Here is a 17,295-nt window from a genome sequence, read left to right as displayed (position 1 = left end):
AAGCCAGCATTACCTGTAGTCACCACTGGACTTCCTCTGGAACCCATGGGGACCAGGGTCTCCCACCACAGAAACTGTTACAACTTCAAATCCAACACTGTACTGCCTAGCAGTAAAAAAAGAGTACATCACTGCTGTTATTAAGTCGTCTCACACATATACCCAAAATCACTATACCTAAAGTGCAGATAGACTATTAAGTACAGGTTTCTAAAGCTTCAGTAGGAGGAAACAGCACTCTGAGGCACATGCATACCATTTTTACTCTTAATTACAGAAAATGTCATTTATCTTTTTAAGTTGAAGCCATAAAGGTGGACATTTTATGAAATTTACTTTAGAAAAGACTGTATTTTTATCACAGGCTCTCAGAGAATAATGTTAAAATAGTGTATTAGGCAAAAAAAGTAAATAAATAAAAGGAAAAGGACAGAACCCTGAAATAAAATCTAAATTTATAGAAGAATTAGCCTATGGTAGACGTGACGTTCCAAATCAGTAGGGAAAGGATTATTTATGCAGGTGGTGATGACAAAAACTTAGAAAAAAAAAATTGTTACACTGTATTTCACACCCAATATAAAACACAATCCATATATATTTAAAAAAGAATAAAAACCATAGAAGAACTAGAAGAAAGCACAGTGAAACTGATATTAGGGCAAGACTTCCTGGCCACAGCAAAATAAACCAAAAGAAACAGGTTTGATTATAATGAAAAAAAATTTTTTGTTATGTGGGAAAAAATCTGGGAAAAATGCCTGCAAATATGTGAACGAGTTAATATTCTACATACATACCCTATTCATGCTTACAATTAAAAACATGACCAGTGCAACAGAAAAACAGGCAAAAGATATGAATAAATATATGAAGAGAAAAAATACACAGTCAATAAACATTCTTCCATATTCAAGCTTCCTAGAAATGAAATACAAAAGGGCAACTACGTACCTTGTTTTGCCTATCAAACTGGTGACATTTTTGAAAATGATTGTAGAAAAATAGCTTAGTCCTATCTAAAGGATTATTAGTTTCTTTCAAAACAGTTTGTAATTACCGGCAGGCAAAATTAAGCCTAGTTTTATTTAGAAGCTCGTACTATTTTTATTTGTATTCTCTTTTTTAAACCTTTTAAAACTGGGAAATACAACACAACACACAAGAAATGTAACAGTGCACACGAAACATAGGTAGCTTAGCAGAAGTGAACAGACGCCCAGCTGTCCCCGCGGCAGCGCCCTGAGGAGAGCCCCCGTGCGGCCCTCTGGTCGCGGCTTCTGTCCCGGCGCAAGCTCGTCTACTGCTGCCGCCCCTGCCCTGCCTGCGGTGTGGCGGCCTGAGTGCATCCTCAACGGCAGTGCAGCTCCACCTGCTCTTGGCTTCGTGCAAGTGGGAGCACAGTACACACTGGGTTGTGTGGCTTCCGTCGCTCAGCTCAGCCTCCGTCCTGAGACCCACCCAGCCTGTTGTGGGGAGCTGTTCTTTTATTTTTACTGTTGTGTAGGACTCTGCTGCTGCTACTGCTGCTAAGTCGCTTCAGTCGTGTCCGACTCTGTGCGACCCCATAGACGGCAGCCCACCAGGCTCCCGTCCCTGGGATTCTCCAGGCAAGGACACTGGAGTGGGTTGCCATTTCCTTCTCCAATGCATGAAAGTAAAAAGTGAAAGTGAAGTCGCTGAGTCGTGTCCAACTCTCAGTGACCCCATGGACTGCAGCCCACCGGGCTCCTCCGTCCATGGGATTTTCCAGGCAAGAGTACTGGAGTGGGACGCCATTGCCTTCTCCTATGTTGGACTCTACCGCATGACTATTTTATAGTCTTTTAAAAGCCACTGATGAACACTGGCTGTTCTAAATTTTGGCTCTTACAATCTATTGGCTGTTTGGATTGTTTCTCTTATGACATGCCTGTTAAAAGGTTTTATTTTTGTTATTTTTTAAAACCTACAGACTTTTTTCTTACTAATGTAGGATATTTACAAATCTTTTCATGTGCTTGTTGTCTTGAGATGTCTTTCCTTATCCTGAGGCTATTATCTCCTGTTTTCAGTAGGATACCTGGAAGTGAATTTTAGACGGGATGTGAGTCAGAGGCCTGATCACCTTTCTTGTACACGGATATTAATTATTCCAGCACATCTTCCTCACTATACTGTCTTTAATCACAGATGAAGTGTCCATAAAAATATGTTTCAAAACCCTATTCTGTTCCACTAAGCTCATTTTTAACACAGTATCATTAATTTAAGAAAGTTAACTTTATCACAAACCTTGGTCCTCTTAGCTCGATCAGTAGCGGCCCCGTCTTTTCTATATGGAATTGGTAAATGGGGTTATTTTTGTGAGTCTCTTGGAAATTTCCACATCCTCCGGCACTCTGACCACTCCACTTTCCATTAATCTAATAAAGCAAAGCCTTTGTATTAACAAAACTTCACATTCTAGAATTCTGCTTTAAAGACAATAAAATTCCTCTGCACCTTTAAAAAGAAAAAAGGCAGCTCTCCACTGGGGTTCCATCATCTGTCTCTTCAGCGTGACTCTCCAATCAGCCCGGCCACCTTGCCATCTCAGCCCTGTCTCCACCCCCTGTCTTCCAGTCCTCCCTGCCAAAGAGTCCCCCTCAAATCCTCTTGCCCACGTCCAGCCCACCCTGTAGAATCAGTCTCAAATGCTGCGTAAAAGGTTCCTGCACGCTGCCGTCCCTGCTGACCAAGGTCTGCACACATCTTCTTTCTCTGAATTCAACTTTTCCACACAGGATCACTCTGAGCCCACTGAAGTTCGTGTGTCCCAACCCGGACTGGAGACTATACTTACAGTCAAATCCTACAATGTTTTTACTTTGTAAGAAACTGTTAAATGTGAAAGGAAAAAAAAAGGGACTTCTAAGACTTCAATGAGACTGTGACCCAAAGGAAAAAAATCTCTTTTACCTGTTTTGATACAGTGTACGGGGAAGGAATCTTTGAAAAAGTAAAGCTGCATGCTGAGTATACCTAGAGTGAAAAAAAAAATTATAGTGATACAATGTATACTTACAACACACTTTAGAATGTTCTGGAAGACTAAGAAATCAGCTGGGGTAGTTGACAGCCCCGATTCTGTGGGCCTCCTGTATCAGGGCAGAATTAAAGGACTGCAGGTGGGTGGCCAGGGTGCTTATCTTGGCTCCGCTGCCACCAACCGCAGCTCGGGACACACCACAACCCCCCAGGCCTTGGCTTCTGCATCTTAAGAAAGCAGCTCCCCAGTGTCCCTTTCATCACTAAAAATCTATTCCTTTGAGCTTCTTTACTAAGTTACGGCAAACAAATCTATGAAGAAGATAATTACAATGACCTTCCCAGTTACATGAGAGCAATATGTTTACAGGCAGTAAATTTCCTTTCACTAAGTTCAAGGTTTTCTTTTTTAAGTCAATAAAAGTATTATGAAGACTAAAGGAGATTTTATTGCTCTGTGAGTTTACTGGTCCAATATACCACATTGCCTCGGGAGTAAACCACTACTCTAAAACCTAAAATATTCATTCAAAATGTTATTCAAAATAAAAACATTTCGTTACTGTTCAAAAACATTATTTTCTGCATGAATCACCGTCATAATTTAACAAAACTGTTATACAGATAAATACACACTCAGCAGTGTATAAAAGTCAATCTTCATAAATAAGCCTTTTGTAGGTAATCTCACAAGCAGAGGCGTTACTGCTCTCTATCATCACTCTGTTGCGCTGGTTTACTTACCCGCACTGTGTAATGGATGGTGTTCTGCTTTTCATACTGGGAAACCACTAGCGTAAAGGTGTGGGTCCCCGGAGTGGTCAGCTTTATCTTAGTCAGATAGTGAGGGCTGTTAATCCGAATCCCATCAATGTATGGAGGTGGGTCAGCTGCGAATAAACAAGTGGGTTTACAGAAGATGGGACTTTACTCTCTGTAGTTTTTAAGTTTTATGGTTGACGGTAGGAAAAATAATTAAATGGATGGACATCCCCTTAATTCTGTGTTTAAAATACAATGGTATTAAAGAATTACAATTTCAATTTAAAACTTTAAACAACTTAAAACTTGAAAATTAAATAATTTCTAATACACAGAAAGCAATCTTTTTGGAACACATTCAACAAGGTATATGATAATCCCTGCTATTTGCCTGTGTCTTATTTTTCTCTCCTGGCAGAGGATTTTAAAATCAACATTAACTTCTTTTTTCCTTTTGAGGAAATTTTTTAAAAAGACACAAAGAAGTATATAAACATGTTATCTATATCCTCTAGCACTCAGGATTCAATTATCCTTTTTTGTCACACTAGCTTCTTTGTAAAACAGTTCCTTTAACCACCACCATTAAGTCTTATTCCATTCCACGCTGATGGATTTGATGGGCATCTTTGCAGACTTTTACACACACAGAGACACACACACACACTCGTGACTAAAGAAACAAGCAGTGTGTGTCCTGTTCTGCGCCTCATTTCTCAGGCTTTTGGGATCCGTGTTGGTCTACACAGGTTCACTCCTTTCAAATCTGCATGTGCAACAGCACACGCCGTCATGTGAGGCGGACACACTGTGTCTGTGCTTCCCCATCTAGGTGTCCAGATGATGTGGAGATCTGGTTTATTTCCAGGATTTTGCTGCTACAGGCAATGCTGCCTGGGATATTCTTTGACAGGTTCATGAGTCAAGGCTGACAGAATAGTCATTTCATGCATATCAATTAAGTCATTTAAGATCAATGCTATATTGCTGATATTATTTAGAAACACTGAATATTGATAATGTAACTTGTAGGAAAAATTTTAGTGTCTCAAACGTAGTAAGTCTCTTGTGCTTAGAGGTGGTGTGGTCTAGTGTGAGGGGAAAAGGACTGGCACGTCTGTGATCCAGAACAGTCTGACCTATGTCTCAATTTACTTTTCTGTGGGGTGGAGAACAGTCCAATTTACTTCCAAGTATCGTGATCAAAATAAAACTGTAAACCAGAAAGTGCCCTGGAGTGGCAAAGTCGATCTGTATAAGAGAGAAAGGAAACTTTTTTTTTAAAAATCCAAGCACAAAGAGTAACAAGTTCTTTGAAATTCCAAAGCCGTGTAACACGTTAACGCTAGGATTGTAACTCACAACCTTTGTGTTTTGGATGTATAATGACCAACATGGAAAATGTGGCTTGTTTAACTTGATGTTTATTACTGGACTGACTGTGTGTCGTGCCCACCCCAGAGAACCTCAGGATACTCTCGGTGCAGCGGAAGAAGGCCACCTTTTCCTAAGATCAAGCAAAATGGAACTCGACAAAACCACTTCTGACCCCTTAGCCATCCGCGCCTGCTCCTCCACATGGCCTTCTTGAGAGAGCCTCACCTCAGGCACGCCCGATCCTTTCCCCTGGGATCCCAGCCCACCTGTGGCCACTCTGTCCCTGTCAAGGTCAAAGATGCTGCCGGGCCGCTAAGCCCACCTGTCTCTAATCTAATCTCAGTAGGTTACAGCAACGGGAGAGCTAACAGGGATCTCAAATTTAACGAGACCCAAAGTTAACTTCTGCTCCACTCCACAGCAGATCTGCTCCCTGCCTGGCTCCCGCACCGCAGTCAACGTTACACCTTTCTGCTTCTCAGGCCAAAAATACAGGTGTCGTCCTGGACTCCTGCCACTCCCCACTAACCCAGCAAGTCCTGACAATCCTAACCAAATGCAAACCTATCCCCTCCTCATCCCCACTTTACCACCACAAGTTCAAACCACCGTCGCTTCTCACAAAAATAAAAATCACCTAATTGGGTTCTCTGCTTCCATTTTTTGTCCCCTCAAATATATTCTACAAAGAATTTTCTTAAAAACAAAACACATACACACATGAGATAATGTCATTTTCCTGAGACCCTCCAAAGATTTCCATCATGCTTGGAGCAAAATTCCGACCCTTTCCTGGGCTGGGCGGACGGAACCTCACGTGATCTAGGCCTGCATACATCTGACCACTTCTGACATCACACTGCCCAGGCCTCCGGGTCTTCCTTCTCTTCCCAGAAAACATCCATGCTTGGCCCGTGTTAGGGTCCTTGCACTGGCTGTTCCCTCTGCTTGCGATGCTCTTAACCTCTGTCTTTGCACAACTGACTCCTGTTCGTCATTCAGAGTTTCTCTTCCTCCTTCTCAAAAGGCCTTCCACGGCCACCCAACCAAAGTGAACAAGCAGTCATGAACACCCTGTTACCTCTTTCTACACAGGTGTCAGTATTAAGCTTTTTTTTCTGTCTCCCAAACTAGAATATAAACCAGTAGTTCCTACCATGCAGTAAATGATAAAAAATTTTCTTTTGACGTGGAAGCAAAATGGTCTCACCACAGTAAGTCAATGCCTTAGGGGAAGATCCACTGTATCTGGCAGGAAGGTTATCACAGAGGAAATAACATAAACTGGATCTTAACCACATTCATTATAAAGAAGAGAGGAAAAGGAATATGCGGGAAGAGGCCAGGGAGAAGAGACTCTTGGTGGAAGAACTGAGAGAGAGGAGGGCAACACGGGCATGATGTACTCAGGAGCAGCCAGACCTGCGCCGAGGGTGCCTTATGGAGAAGGCCAGAGTATAAAAAGCCTCAGACATCTCACTCAAGAGCCTGGACCTTATCCAAGAGTCCACAGAAAACCACAGATTTTCTGATCAGAGAAAAAGATAGGATTTAAATTTTAGAAATAAAGCTCTGACAGCAATGTGCGAGAGTGCAGAAATTCCAAATTCCTGAGGTCTCTAAATTTAAAAAAATAACACACGCAAGTAGCATAAATAGCCACACATCTGGGTGAGCGGTTTCTATTAGTCTTATCAGCATAATTATTAATTTATTTGTATTACCTACATAAAATTTGTCATTTTTCAAATTAACCACACAAATAGAATTTTAGTGTTTGTTTGCATGTCTGTTTACTAAACATACCTGGGTAATAAACTTTTTTCCCATCAGTCTTGTATACAACCATTGTGATAAATTCTCGATTATTTGCAAAATCATCCTAAAAGCACAAAGAATTCAATATGGTTAGGAAAATCGACTCACTATGTTCCTGTGTGTGTGTGTGTGTGTGTAGGCGAGGAGGGGAGGAGGAGATTATTTCTAAGTTTAAGAGCATTTCCATTTAGTGTTATAAAATATGTCAATTAAACTGTAATTTCAGTAGATGAGCATGCTGTATGAAGCAATGTACTACAAAAACACTCTAAAAACCATTAAACTTATGGTTACCCTTTATAAAACCAGGCCTAATGCATCAGCATTTCCAAAACCCCTTTAGCATATTTTTATGTTAATATTCTTAAGATCTAAAGCATATATAATCAACACTAAAACTCTCACTAGAAAGCACAGACCCCCTCTTGCTGTTCTTCATACATGATTTCTGAAAGAGATTTGAAGTGTATAATTGTAAATTATCAATTTCCTTAGAGGAAAACGTTCATTTATCTAAGGAAACACTGTTTTCGAGCCACCCATATAAAGGAAACAGGCTGGTGGCCAAGTTGCGCATCTCGCTCACGTTGATCTAACTGTGTTTGAAAGAATGTCTGCGTGGGATGGGATGTAAGGAGGGTACCAGTACCTTGTCCGTTATGTGCCTACTAAGCAAAACCCAGACCGCGGCGCCCCCCTGTGGACACTGCACCTCCAACTTGTACTGGGGGTTGTTGGCCAGGCTGTAGGCGTCCTTCACCGGTCCTTGCTTAGCGTCCCAAGTACTAAGAGACAACATCAGCAAGGAGGTCGCAGTTAAACTTCTCACAGAGCTAAGCTGAGACGCTATTTTAAAAAGTTTGGCTTCGAATACAATCAGGTTATAAGGTTTCCTTGTTTTCTTTTGGCGCAATCAAGAAGCATACGAAGAGTGACTATTACATGGCAGTTCTCTATGCATGCGGTGTGCTTAGTCGCTCAGTTGGGTCCGCCTCGCTGCGACCCCACGGACTGCAGCCCGCCAGGCTCCTCTGTCCACGGGGATTCTCCAGGCAAGAACACTGGAGTAGGTTGCCATGCCCTCCTCCAGGGGCTCTTCCCAACCCAGGGATGGAACCCAGGTCTCCCACACTGCGGGCAGATTCTTTACCAGCTGAGCCCCCAGGGAAGCCCAGGAACACCCGAGTGGGTAACCAATCCCATCTCCAGCGGGTCTTCCCAACCCGGGAAATGAACCGGGGTCTCCTGCATGGCAGGCAGGTTCCTTGCTAGCTCGGCTACTAGGGAAGCCCTCTATGGGCATGATAAAACAAGAGAATACTAGTCTTCCCAAATAATTTCATTTTAAATGAAAAAAGGGACACTACTATGAAGCATATTCTGAAATGTGCAAAAAAGTTACCTGTGAATACATGTTGATTCTTTAAAAAGACCTGGATTCCAACTCAAGTAAATTACATCATAATACTGGCAGAGATCATCCCACGAAATCCAAAATATCCCTAAAAATTAGACGTCTTTGTTAGTCTGAAAAGACCTGACTGACTCATCAGCTGAGTACATTTTACACTGGTAAAGCATGTTAAACACGTATTATTAGACTAAAAAGTTATTTACCATTGTCTATTTTCTGAGCTGTTCGAGGATCAAAGTTTAAGTACTTTTGCAATTCTGGGGTCCAGTTTTTTACATCATTTTCACTGTATCTTCCTTTCCAACGTAAATGACTCCAAGGATTTTTCAGTTGGATAAATCGCAGCCCCTATTAAAAAAGCCAGGAGATAACAAAGTTACAAAACAGTTTTACCACATTTTTATTAGTTATATCATTCTCCAAGTGAGGATGCAGTTTGAATCTGAAATTACTATTCTTGAATCAGCATTTGATTGAGTCCCATATCCGATCAGAAGCTGTAAACGGCTACCTATCTCTAGAGCTACGCTATCCATACGTAATCACTACTCACTCGTGGTCATATATAATTAAGTTTACAAATCAGCTCCTTAGTCACAGCAGTCACATTTCAAGAGCTCAAGGACCAAGCGTCCTGGGAGCTAGATATCACACAGCACGGGCACAGAACGTTTCATCCGGGCAGGAAGTGCCTCTGGGCCAGGCTGCCCTAGAGCGTGAGGTGTCTCCTGTCCTCTCAAGGCCTCCTCTGCTCTGGCCTGCCGGTTCCCAGGGCCCCGCCCCCACGCCTGGCTCTCCCCGGGCCTGCTCTCAGCCCGCCAGCGGCCCGCACTCAGTCCCCACACTGAACGCCTCTGCTCACGCTGCCCTGCTCCTGGCGGGCCCTCAGGTCCCCTCAGACTGCTCTGCTTTCGGATGCTCTTTAGCACCTTCCTCTGCACACAGGCCTTCTCCGGCTCTGGCAAGGGGGCGCTGCTCTCCAGGCACAGTGCACGGCCTCTCACGGTGGGGGCTTCTCCTGGTGCAGAGCTCGAGCTCTGGAGCGCGGGGGCTTCCACAGTCGCAGTGTGTGGGCTCAGCTGCTGCGTTTCCAGGCCCCACAGCACAAGTGCAGTAGCTGCGGCGCAGGAGCTGCCCCGTGGCATGCAGCCTCTCCCCAGACCAGGGGTCAGACCTGCGTCTCCTGCACTGGCAGGCGGACTCTGTACCACTGAGGCCACCAGGGAAGCCCCTTCTCATTTTAATTGCTACCTCTTCTTTAAAGTTCACAGGGCTAACAATCTGTATTACGTTAGTTTACAACAAACAATATCCTATCTTGCATCATTTCCTACTTCTAATGCAGGAGTCTCGTCTCCCCAATGCGACTATAAAAAATCCTTGAAATGGTTAACATTATTATCCTGTTTCAGAAGTCTCTACTGAGTTTACAGAACACCATATACACTCAATAAATACTGGGTGTGTCTACAGAGTTGATCATATTGACTCAGAAGAACAAAAGAGCGTGTAAATCCAAAAGATCTGTCTTATTTCAAGGAGTCAACTTAGAAACTTGTATTCTTTTTCTAATGATGTCACAAACCAAACAATTTGGAAGATATTTAAAAACACACACACATACACACATTTCTTTGCCATTTTAAACGTGGCAAATCATGGCCTGGGATAGATGTGATTTTTGGACATAAATCAAACTAATTTCTCTAAGGCCGCATTCCCGGGAAGCTCATCAGCACCATTTCTGTTCTTAGTCTCTTCTGTATCATTTGTGCCTCACCTGCCCCTGCCACACACCAGCCAACAAACGCTGAGCTCCTTTCTGACGCATGAAACCTATTTCTACATGAGCAGGACATCTCTTTATTTCAGGACTTCATCACTCTTTAACGTAAGGAGTATAAAGGAGTAAAAAGTATAAACAGGAACTGCTGCTAAGCTTCAGAGGAAGGTCCCAGGTATCACTGACATTCAAGGGCAAGAAGGCACAGCTGCAAATTTTGTTTGGATAGAAAACCAGCAATTTAGAGGAACCTGAATGGGGGAATAAATGCTAGAGAACTAAGAAAGTAATCAGGTTTACGATGAAACATTCCATGTCCAGGTACTTCCAAGTGGCAGCAAAGGAAAAGCCTCAGGGATCCCTTGGGAAGATTTGTCTGAATTTAAAGACAGCAGCTTAAAATGGAGATGTACCATCAAAACAGACTGTGGAATATTACCCCAAGGAGACAAAAATATTGCTCAAACAAGGATAACTGAGACTGAAGTGAAGATCGTAAAATACATACGAGGTTTGAGGCAGTCAAACAAAAGGATAACACTTTCACTCAAGTATTAATATGAAAGTATCACTAAGTAAAGAAAGTCACAAATGATGTAACATTGCGAGCAGCTTTAGTCAAAGAGGAGGCACATCGGCATGAACGAGCTCTAGAGAAAAAAGCCTGAATGGATCAATAGGGAAGGATTTTGAAATAGAAAAGGTATCTCAAAACTGATAGCACAAATCACATAAAAATGATGAACCCAGGGAATTCTTCCAATCTGTACCCAAAGATCATAAAGAAAGCCCCGTAAATGCTAACACAGATGATGAAGCCTTTCGGAAGAGATCAACCCTGACTACCAAGAGACCACGTAGACAAAGGAGAGGGCGACAGGCAGGGAGGCCGGGGCCCCGGCGGCGGGAGGAAGTAAACTGCGAGGGGCAGAGCTCTTCTCCTTCTCTGCACAAAATTAAGAGGCGTCTTCTAATTCTGTGTTGAGGGCACCTGGTTCTGCCTTGAGCTAACCAATGTTTTTCTCATGGAAATGTTTCTAAGCTAGCCATGAAACTATGTGTTTGCTTTGGAAACTGCCTTTCTTCAGGATAGTTCCACCTAAGACTAACTTTTTTCCTTTTCTCAAACCTTGGGCTGATGATGGCTCAATAAACCAGTATTCCTGTCAATTGATTTATGGCCAGGGGATGACACACCTCTGCCATCCTATCTCAAAAATGCGTATTGTGGGAGAGGGGCCTGGTGAAACTCCCTCAGCCTTGAGAAGTCTCTCTTGTCTGATTAACGGCTGGCTAAGAGACATAAAACAGCTCGCTAAAAACCAGCACTCTTTCTGTCCCCTTCTGAGGTCTGTCAGAAGCTATCTCTGCCTCTATTATACTTTAATAAAACTCTGCTATACCAAAAGCTCCAGGTAGTCATGCTTCATCTCTGAACTTGGATCGAAATCCTCTCCTCCGGAGATCATGAATTCCGGCATAACATGGGGCTCACAGCAGCAACCTTTCAAAAGGAAGCCGGAGCCAATTCCATCATGTGACAAGCCTGCTCAGGCTGGTTGTGTTACTGCTCAGTAATTTTCATAGCATTTTGATGTGAATGTGAACATTATCACGGTAAAGAAACCCATCACCAGGCCACACTTCACTCCATCTTCACACGCTCCAAAGTGCCTTAATCGTGGGACACAGCCCGACCCATCAACACGCCAGCACCAGCTCTAGGCCTCCCCCGGGCTGCTCAGACAGCTGCTCTGGGACCTGACTGTGCCCACCCGTGGCTGGCAGACTGTGTGTGAGGCAGAGCCTGGCATCCAACTGGGCTCATGGTAGTCAGCCCCTCAGAGGGGCCCATGCAACTCGTAGAGGGCACTGCTCGGGCACCGAGCTTGGCTGAGCGGAGGGGCGTGCCACCGGGCCCACAGAACGTCTCCTCCACAGGGACGTCTCCACTTCTCCAAGACCAAGAAACACAAGTGACATAGTTAACACATAAAAACAAAAACAAAACGAGGCAGAAAGAGGCAAAAGAAGAAAATGTCTCCAGTGAAGGAACAAAGAAACCCCAGAAGAAGAACTAAGCAATTGACCTGATAAAGAGTTCAAGGTAATGATCATTAAGATGTTCAGTGAATTCAGAAGAATGCATGAACACAGTGAGATGTTTAATAAATAGTTAGAGAATACAAAAAAGAAACAAGCAGCTGAGGAATACAATAGTGGGAATAAAAAGCACATACTAGAAGGAATCAGTGCTGGATCAGATGGTACAGAGGAATGGATCACTGAGATGGGAGACAGAGAAGCGGGAACTGCCCTAGCTGGAGAAAGAAAAGCATTTTTAAAAATGAGGATACTTTAAGAGACTTCTGGGACAACATCAAGCATATTGACCTATCATTCCCATCACAGGGGTCTGAGAAGGAGAACAGAGAAAGGGGTAGAGAACTTAAAGGTCCACACCAAGATACACTGCAATTAAAATAGGAAACATTACTGGCAAAGAGAAAATCTTAAAATCAGCAAGAGAAGAGCAAGGAAATTCCCATATGACCATCAGCCGACTTGTAGCATAAACCTTGCAGGTCAGAAGGGAAAGGCAAAATATATTAAAAATAGTGAAAGAAAAAAAAGCCTACAGCCAAGAATACTCTACCAAGTAAGGTTATCATTTAGATTTGAGAAAAAGGTAAGACAGTTTCACAGATAAACAAAAGCTAAGAGTTCAGCCCTACTAAACCCACTTTACATCTCTAGGCACATCTCTTGAGTGAAAAAGAAAAGGCCATAACCAGAAAATTACAAAAGGAAAAATCTTATTGGTAAACGTAGGCGTACAATAAAGGGGGCTTCCCTGGTGGCTCAGATGGGAAAGAATCTGCCTCCAATGCAGGAGACCAGGGTTCGATCCCTGGGTTGGGAAGATCCCCCAGGAGAAGGAATGGCAACTTACTCCAGCAGCCCTGCCTGGAGAATTCCATGGACATGGGAGCCCAGTGGGCTACAGTCCATGGGGTCACAAAGAGTCAGACATGACTGAATAATTCACACACACACACACACAAACACTACACAGAGTAAAGCCAGTAGATAAATTACTTATAAAGCTAGTAGAAAGGTTAATAAATAAAAGCAGCAAAATCGTCTATATCCACAATATGTATGGTTAAGGGATACATATATAACTTAAAAATATGGTAAGAGATACATACATGCCAACAAAGGTCTGTCTAGTCAAAGCTATGTTTTTTTTTCAGTAGTCATGTATGGATGTGAGAGTTGGACTATAAAGAAAGCTGAGCGCCGAAGAATTGATGCTTCTGAACTGTGGTGCTGGAGAAGACTCTTGAGAGTCCCTTGGACTGCAAGGAGATCCAGCCAGTTAATCCTAAAGGAAATCATCCTGAATATTCACTGGAAGGACTGATTCCAAAGCTGAAACTCCAATACTTTGGCCACCTGATGCGAAGAACTGACTCACTGGAAAAGGCCCTGATGCTGGGACACTGAAGGCGGGAGGAGAACGGGATGACAGAAGTCGAGATGACTGGATGGCATCACTGACTCGATGGTCATAAGTTTGAGCAAGCTCTGGGAGTTGGTGATGGACAGGGAAGTCTGGTGTGCTGCAGTCCATGGGGTCACGAAGAGTCAGACACAACTGAGCAACTGAACTGAACTGAAGGGATACATAAAACAAAAAGATGTAAAATGTGATGCCAGAAACATGAAATGTGGACAGTGTCAGTAAAAATGCATAGTTGTTAGAACGCATCTGAACTTAAAAGGACATGAACTTAAAATAATCACATGTAAATATATGTATATGCACACACGCATGATACATATGCATTGTTATACGCACACCTTGGGGCTTCCCAGGTGGCGCTAGTAGTGAAGAATCTGCTTGTCAATTCAGGAGACATAAGAGACATGGGTTCAATCCCTAGGTCAGGAAGATCCCCTGGAGGAGGAAATGGCACCCCACTATGGGATTCCTGCCAGGAGAATCCCACGGACAGAGGAGCCTGGCAGGCTACAGTCCCTGGGGTCACAGAGAGTCAGACATGACTGAGTGAGCCCAGCATAGAGCACACAAACCTCATGGTAACCACAAGTCAAAAATCTCTAATAGACACACACAGAAAAGACAAGGAAGGAATCCACTAAAGATAGTCATCAATTATAATGAAAGAGAACAAAAGAAGAAAGGAACCAAAGAAAACTATAAAAATAACCCTAAACGATGACCAAATACCTATGAATAATTACTTTAAATGTAAACAGACTAAATCAGAAGACATACAGTGAATAAAGGAAATAAAAATAAATAATAAAAAAATAAAGAAAACAAGACCCATATAAATGCTGCCTACAGAGACTCAGTTCAGATCTAAAGACACACACAGACTCCAAGTGAGGGTATGGAAAAAGGTATTCCATGTAAATGGAAACAAAAAGAAAGCTGGGATAACAATACTTTGTATCAGACAAAATAGAGTTTAAAACAAAGACTGTAACAAGAGACAATGGATCAATCCAAGAAAAGATACAATTTTAAATACATATGCATCCAACATAAGAGCACCCAAATACATAAAGCAAATATTAACAGACATAATGGGAAAAATGAACAGTAACACAATATTACTAGGAGGTAGTAACACGCCACTTGTATCAATGGATAAATCACCTAGGCAGAAAAATCATCATTAAGAAAACCACTTATCTTACACATTAGACCCAATGGACTTAATAGATATCTACAGAACATCCCATCCCAAAACAGCAGAATACACATCCTTTCCAAGGGCACATAGAACATTCTCCAAGACAAATCACGCATCAGGCCTCAAAACAAGTCTCAAAAAATTTAAAAAGACTGAAACCACATCAAACATCTTTTCTGACCACAAGAATCCAAGACTAGAAATCAACCACAAGAAAGAACTGCAAAAACCACAAACATGTAGGAGCTAAGCAACTAATAGGTCACTGAAGAAGTCAAAGATGAAATTTAAAAACATCTTGAGATAAATAAAAATGGAAACACAACAATCACAATCAGCAAAAGCAATTCTAAAAGGGAAGTTTATAGTGATATAAGACTACCTCAGAAATAAAGAAAAACCTCAAACACCTAACTTTATACCTAAAGGAACTAGAAAAAAAACACACAACAAAACCGGTAAGTTAGTAGAAGGAAAGAAATCATAAAGAAGAGAGCAGAAATAAATGAAATAGAAACTAAAAAAAAAAAAAAGAAAGAAAGAAAAGTGAAACTAAGACCTGGTTTGTTGAAAATATAAACAAAACTGACAAATTTTTAATAAAACTAATCAAGGAAGACAGCCCAAATAAGTCAAATAAGAAATAAGAAAGAAGTTACAACTGACATCACAGAAGTACAAATGATCATAAGAAGTTACTGCAAACAATTATACACCAGTAAAATGGACAACCTGGAAGAAATGGATAAATTCCTAGAAACGTACAATTTCTCAAAATGGAATCAGGAAGAAACACAAGACATGAACCAATCAACTACCAGTGATGAAGTTGAACCAGTAATTTACAAACTCTCAACAAACAAAGTCCAGGACCAGATAGTTTTATGGGTGAATTCTATTGAATGTTTAAAGAAGAATTAACATCTATCTTTCTCAAAAGTATTCCAAAGAGCTGAAAATGAAGGAATGCTTCCAAACTCATTCTCAAAGACCAGCATTTCAGATACCAAAACTAAAAATACCATACGAAAAGAAAACCACAGGCCAGTATCACTGATGAATATAAGATGCAAAAATCCTCAACAAAATATTAGCAGACCAAACCCAACAATACATTAAAAGGTCATACACCACGATCAAGTGGGATTTATCCCATGGATGCAAGGACAATTCAACATTTGCAAATCAATCAAGGGGTAACACCACATAAGCAAACTGAAGAATAAAAATCATATGGTCATTCCTATAAATGCAGAAGAAGCTTTAACAAAATTCAACATCTGTTTATGATAAAAACTCTCAACAAAGTGGGTACAGAGGGACCATAACATAATAAAGGCCATATATGACAAGCCTACAGCTAACTTCATACTGAACAGTGAAAAACTGAAAACATCGCCTCTAAGATCAGGAACAAGATAAGATGTCCACTCCTGCCACTTTTATTCAGAGTCCTAGCCACAGTAACTAGACAAGCAAAATAAAGAAAGGGAACCCAAATTGTTAAGTAAGAAACAGAACTGTCACTGTTTGCACAAGACATGATACTATACACAGAAAATCCTGAAGATGCCACCAAAAAACTATTAGAACTACTAAGTGAATTTGGTAAAGCTACAGGATACAAAATTAATATACAGTAATCTGTTATGCTTCTATACACTAACAACAATCAGGGAAATTAAGAAAATAGCTTCATTTCCAATCGCAAGAAAAATAATAAAGTATCGAGGAACAAAACGGAAGGGAAAGACCTACACTCTGAAAACTGTGAGACACGGATGCAAGAAATGAAAGATGACACAAACAAATGGGAGGCCACATCATGCTCAGACTGAAGAACTAATGTTGTTAAAGTGCCCACACAACCCAAGGCAGCCTACAGATTCACTACAATCCCTGCTGAAATACCAACGACAATTCCCCCAGAACTAGAACAAATAACTAAAACTGGTACAGAAACAAAAAAGACCCCAAAGAGCCAAAACAATCTTGAGAAAGAAAAACAAAGCTATGAAGTCTCACAATTCTCTGATTTCAAACCGTACTACAAAGCTACAGTACTCCAAACAATATGGTACTGGCACAAAAACAGGCACATATATCAATGCAACAGTACTGAGCCCAGAGATAAACCCATACTTATAATTAACTTATGACAAAGGAGTCAAAAATACACAGAGGTAAAGAAAGTTTCTTCAATAAATAGTGTTAGGAAACCTGGACAGTTACATGTTAAAAAAAAGGAGCAGGAACAATATCTTACACCATATACAAAAATAAACTCAAAATGGATTTAAAGACTTCAACCTAAGTCCTGAAACCATTAAACTCCTAGAGGAAGACATAAGCAGTATGGTCCTTGGAAGCATTTTTATATCTGTGTCCTCAGACAAGGGAAA

The 17,295-nt window shown here is 41.6% G+C and overlaps 1 protein-coding gene across 1 annotated transcript in view; it reads right to left on the bottom strand.

The window, feature by feature from the left end:
* The window catches only part of CAPN7 (calpain 7), a 49,257-nt gene that overhangs the window by 1,210 nt on the left and 30,752 nt on the right, over positions 1 to 17,295 (bottom strand). Inside the window, exons 13-20 of the mRNA XM_052636980.1 lie at positions 8,584 to 8,728; positions 8,369 to 8,468; positions 7,616 to 7,751; positions 6,955 to 7,030; positions 3,754 to 3,899; positions 2,941 to 3,003; positions 2,275 to 2,405; positions 14 to 106 (exon numbers count right to left, since the gene is read on the bottom strand). Of these exons, the coding sequence (XP_052492940.1) occupies positions 14 to 106; positions 2,275 to 2,405; positions 2,941 to 3,003; positions 3,754 to 3,899; positions 6,955 to 7,030; positions 7,616 to 7,751; positions 8,369 to 8,468; positions 8,584 to 8,728 (890 nt within the window). The remainder of the gene's footprint in view (positions 1 to 13; positions 107 to 2,274; positions 2,406 to 2,940; positions 3,004 to 3,753; positions 3,900 to 6,954; positions 7,031 to 7,615; positions 7,752 to 8,368; positions 8,469 to 8,583; positions 8,729 to 17,295) is intronic.

This window comes from Budorcas taxicolor, chromosome 1 (genome assembly GCF_023091745.1).
Source record: "Budorcas taxicolor isolate Tak-1 chromosome 1, Takin1.1, whole genome shotgun sequence".
Taxonomy (NCBI): Eukaryota; Metazoa; Chordata; class Mammalia; order Artiodactyla; family Bovidae; genus Budorcas; species Budorcas taxicolor.
The sequence above is the reverse complement of the archived record's forward strand: the minus strand, read 5'-3'. Positions and strand labels throughout refer to the sequence as shown.